We start from the raw sequence: 5,046 nt of genomic DNA, 5'->3' as shown, positions 1-5,046 counted from the left end.
AGCTCTAATAAAAACAGAGTATACACGATGTTGATATAACAGCATCTTATGATCAAAATTAACATAATGGTTTAACGGATCTCATGAAAGATGAAAAGTTTACGACTTAGTAAAATGTGAAAATTCGATCACTAGTTTGTTTAGTATAAGAAAAATATATGGTGGAAAATAAGGAAAATGATGACAATTTATGCAAATTTGGGAGTAGGTTGGGTATTATTTTGGGGGATTTTAGAAAAAGAAAAGGACGCATTGAGAGAGAGAGAGCGTGACCCAAGCCAGCCAGCCAGCTGTACACGGGGCTCCTTTTGGTCTTAACCTCTCTCCCGATAAAGAAAGAAAGAGCACAAGAGAGAGAGAGAGAGAGAGAGAGAGAGAGAGAGAGAGAAGAGACTCCTCAAAAACAATGGCGAAGAAAGGTGTCCCCGAGTGGCTCAACAGTTCGCTCTGGTCCTCCTCTCCTTCTCCCATCCCCGACGATCGCCCTCTCCGCCCTCCTCCCGCCGCCGCCGCCACCGTCCCTCCATCTCCTCCGATCGTCGAGCGTCCGTCTCCTTCTCCTTCTCCCTCCGCGATTTCCACCGCACCAGCTCCGATTCGTCCTCCTTCCAAATCTGAGACCAACGATTTGCAGAATGGGAGCGGGGTAGATGGACCTGGAAGCGTAACTCCCGCGGCTGAGGATGTTTCCCGGAAGACGCAGGTCGTCGCTGAGGTTAGTCCTTAAACTCATTATACATTCTTTTCTTTTGATTGATTGATTGGTCTTTGTGATAGTTATCGAAGAAGGTGATAGACTTAAAGGAATTGAGGAAAATCGCTTCACAAGGTCTACCTGATGATGCTGGCATTCGCTCCCTCGTCTGGAAGGTACCCAAATCAACGAATATCTTTGGATCTTTAAAGGAACGGATTTGAGTTTTAACTGTTTCTATTGACAGCTTTTATTGGGCTATCTTTCACCTGATCGCTCCCTGTGGTCTTCTGAGTTAGCTAAGAAAAGGTCTCAGTACAAGCAATTCAAAGAGGAGCTTCTTATGAATCCCGTAAGTCCATTAGATTGACCGAACAGACACAAACGAGTGATGAAGTAGACATAATGGGGTTGTTGCCACTAGCTAAGGGCGACGTGTTGATGGAAATTCACTGTCATTAAGTAGAATTCAGTGATGATTAATGGGAAAGCATACATTTTTATTAGTTTTGATCCACATGCTTTTATTTGTTGGTTTAATATGTTGACATGACAGCTAAATAGATGTCATGTGTTTGACTAAGCAAACTGTTCTAGGACCATTGTGCATATGATATTTCCTAGATGTACAATTAGAAATAAAGTAGTTAATGATGAAGAATCGGTCATTATAGAGATGCTTACGTTATCTGGGTGATAGCTCCTCCTTTTTCAAATAACTTTTTCGCCTTTTTTCAATTTAAGATTACCCGGTTTCTATATATTTTTGTGGCTAGTTAGTCTGAAGTAACTAGGAAGATGGAGAAATCAAAGGGTGGCGATAGTAATGATCCAAAAGTCGAAGGCCCTGGTGCCCTTTCAAGGTCAGAGATAACTCATGAGGATCATCCCTTAAGTCTTGGAACAACAAGCTTATGGAACAACTTTTTCAAGGTATTTAGATTTCAGCTTGAGATATCATTATCCTCAAAATATTATCAATTTTGTGAGTCAAGTTTAGATGTTATTACCTTAGTATTGAGTTCTGAATGTAGCCTGAAAGTTATAGTATCATGGATAATATAGCTGAATTATGATCAGATATTAGTTTGTAAATGCTCACACACTTATGCACTTCTAAAATTTTGTTTCTTTCATCATGATTTTGTCACTTACGGTTGGTTGTAAAAGCATGACTCTTTGGTGACTGCACATAATCACTATGAAATATCATTTTCTCTTCGTGGTTTAGTACTGTTTTTTTCATGTTGAATTTAAAGCTGCAAAATGACCTTCCTAATTTTAAACTGGTACTTTCAGGACACGGAAGTCTTGGAACAGATCGACCGTGATGTGATGCGTACGCATCCAGACATGCACTTTTTCTCTGGAGATTCCCCGGTAGCAAAATCTAATCAGGTTGGATTTTGGGTTTGCCTATTTAAAGCGTTTGGTTGAAACATGTGCATATTAATAGTCTTCCCGGTCATTTTGTACATGTCTTGCATCTTCAGGATGCTTTGAAGAACGTGTTGACTATCTTTGCAAAGTTGAATCCTGGCATCAGATATGTACAAGGGATGAATGAGATATTGGCACCTATCTTCTACATCTTTAAAAATGACCCAGATAAAGGAAATGCAGTGAGTAGCTCTTGCTAATGTACCATTTCTTTTTTTTTTCCTTGTTTTATTTATACTCACATTTTTCTACTTCTAATGGATGTCTTTTGGATAGAACACCACCTCGTCCCCCCCTTATTTGCTTAACGCTGGCATTTTAAGTGTTGCAGGCGTATGCTGAAGCAGATGCATTTTTCTGTTTTGTTGAATTGATGAGTGGGTTTCGAGATAATTTCTGTCAGCAACTTGATAACAGTGTGGTGGGTATACGTTACACTATAACAAGGCTGTCCATGCTCTTAAAGCATCATGATGAAGAACTTTGGCGTCACCTAGAAGTCACAACTAAAGTAAGATATCACTGATGAGACGCCTTGCTATATTCATTAATTATGTCTCGGAATAGAAAATTTTGCCGGTATGAATTGTTGCTGGTTCAGAGTTGTATTGTTAAAAAGCAACCGTAATATATACCAGTATATACCAGTGCTTTCAAAATTTTCGTTTTTTGGAGCTTCGGTAATTTTATAGAAGTGTTTCAGCGTTGTGACAGTTGATACCCCATGTGTCAATTTTCAGATAAACCCACAATTCTATGCGTTCAGATGGATCACACTCCTCTTAACTCAAGAGTTCAACTTCGTGGAAAGCCTTCACATCTGGGACACACTCTTAAGCGACCCCGAAGGTCCACAGGTAGTATTCAATTTATTACTATTCAGTTTCCGAAGTGGATTCCATTCTTGTGAGTGACTTGAGTCATTAAGGGTTTCACTTCAATACCTCTAAGCAGCTTAGTTTAGGACAATATATCGTGCATGTATGTAGGGAAGAATTAGGAGACATTTACAACGATATGGCTTTTGTATGTGGTATAGTCATAGAGATTCTCTTTGCATCTTATCGTAAATTGGCTCTACATGCACTTGTTGTTTCGTAAGATAGAAGGCTAACAAGTGAAAATGAAACTTTAATTTGCAGGAGACGCTACTTCGAGTATGTTGTGCAATGTTGATATTAGTACGACGGCGTCTGCTAGCTGGTGATTTCACGTCGAACCTCAAACTTCTTCAAAACTATCCTCCTACGAACATCAGCCATATGCTCTATGTCGCAGATAAATTGCGTTCTAAATAAAATAAATAAAGATCGTCAGGTTTTAACAATCATTCAGTCCCTTTCTCCTTGTTGTTTTGAATTCATAGACTCTGCAACTTTCTTTCTATATGTACATGATTGTGTAAGTTAACTGTAGCTGCCTGAGAATATCTCAGATCAAACCTTGCTTCAGTGTTGAGACTTCTGATGGTAATGATGTGTAACAGATATTATAGATAGAGAGTTTTTAGGATTTGTCTTTTCTTATATTTTTCTTTCTTTGATCATTTCACACAAGTTTCTGTTCTTGGTTTGATTTGGTAAATTATCTGAATCATAAATAAATAAAATATGAAGAAGTAATTGTGTGACAAATATTTTGTTCGAAGTCAAAAGGATAAAAACTCCTGGGTTTCTTCCAATAAAAGCAAAGAGCCTAAAGTCATGAGTTGTGGAACGATTTCACTAATCCTGTTAATGATTATGATCGTCCTTTTTCCATACTGTTACCTCTTCCTTCTCTTCACGTCTTTTCTGATGTGCTTTATTCTTGCTGCTTACTATCTTCTTCTTGGAGAATTCTAAGACATTTTGTTGAAGACTCAAGAAAATGGGTACGTTTTTAGCTATGGCTTGATTCGGTTTCTTGGTTGATTCCTTATTCGCAGAAAACTTCAAGTTCCTGATGTTGGCAATTTCTCTTATACTTTGTAACATCTCTTTGCTTGTATTTCAACTCAACTAATTTTCTTATTACTAGATTTCGTTTATCATATGGTCCACCCACCATAACATAATGTCAACTCATTAGAAAAAATCAACTCATTACCTTGCGTGTGCTAATTCTATTTACGACCTAATCAATGGTACGTATACCACAACTGTTCTGACTAATAATTTGTAGAACTACAAATTTATTTTATACATCTCAAATGAAAAAAAATGATTACCATCTATACTGTTGAGATAAGCTTGAACAAAGCTTGAGAGTCAAGCAACCTATTCCTAGTTAGATTAGGATAAGGATCCTAATAGATATGTGTGATTACAATTAGGAATAGGAAATAATAATGTCTTATATAAAGCTATGTCGAGCAAATGAGCAATGACATAAGCTGTGCGTTTGAGATTGATTGTGATTGAAAAGGTTTTGAGTGAGTTTTATCTTTTGAGTGATTAATAAGAAAGAGTGTTTCTTATTCTTGAGTTCTTGAGTTCTATATTTGGTATCAGAGCAAACTAAACGACCATGGCTGACACGAAAGATGAGATCGAGATAACTACCAAAGCAACTGGACCAACCTCCATCAAATTTCCAATGCTTAGCTCTTCCAACTACACCGTCTGGGCAATGCGTATGAAAATCGCCCTAAAAGTAAATAAAGTATGGGAAACTATAGATCCCAGCAATAAGCACGAAGAGAAGAACAACATGGCCACTGCGTTAATAATCCATTCTTGAGGCACAAGTTGGTGATCTAGACACAGCCAAAGGAGTCTGGGATGCAATCAAAGCAAGGCACGTCGGAGCTGAACGAGTAAGAGAAGCTCGACTACAAACATTGATGGCAGATTTCGATAGACTTAAGATGAAGGAGGAAGATACAATTGATACCTTTGTCGGCAAGCTATCAGAGATTTCATCCAAATCGA

At 38.1% G+C, this 5,046-nt stretch overlaps 1 protein-coding gene across 1 annotated transcript; it reads left to right on the top strand.

Annotated features, from left to right (window-relative positions):
• Positions 1-289: 289 nt before the first annotated feature.
• On the top strand, positions 290-3,662 carry LOC106430111 (TBC1 domain family member 13). The gene is made up of 9 exons (XM_048778352.1): positions 290-715; positions 778-870; positions 942-1,046; positions 1,475-1,627; positions 1,994-2,092; positions 2,188-2,316; positions 2,466-2,645; positions 2,875-2,991; positions 3,277-3,662. The coding sequence occupies exons 1-9, from the start codon at positions 407-409 to the stop codon at positions 3,430-3,432; spliced, it is 1,341 nt and encodes a 446-aa protein (XP_048634309.1). The 5' UTR covers positions 290-406; the 3' UTR covers positions 3,433-3,662.
• The last annotated feature ends 1,384 nt before the right edge of the window (positions 3,663-5,046 follow it).

This window comes from Brassica napus, chromosome A4, assembly GCF_020379485.1.
Source record: "Brassica napus cultivar Da-Ae chromosome A4, Da-Ae, whole genome shotgun sequence".
Classification (NCBI taxonomy): Eukaryota; Viridiplantae; Streptophyta; class Magnoliopsida; order Brassicales; family Brassicaceae; genus Brassica; species Brassica napus.
Note: the sequence above shows the minus strand (reverse complement) of the source record. Positions and strands in the feature narration are given on the sequence as shown.

Excerpts from the sequence above, each read along its gene's own strand:
- LOC106430111 (XM_048778352.1), top strand. The coding sequence starts at position 407 with ATGGCGAAGAAAGGTGTCCCCGAGTGGCTCAACAGTTCGCTCTGGTCC. Across the intron at positions 871-941 it reads TTCGCTCCCTCGTCTGGAAG|CTTTTATTGGGCTATCTTTC; the intron begins GTACCCAAATCA and ends TTCTATTGACAG. Across the intron at positions 1,047-1,474 it reads AGGAGCTTCTTATGAATCCC|TCTGAAGTAACTAGGAAGAT; the intron begins GTAAGTCCATTA and ends GTGGCTAGTTAG.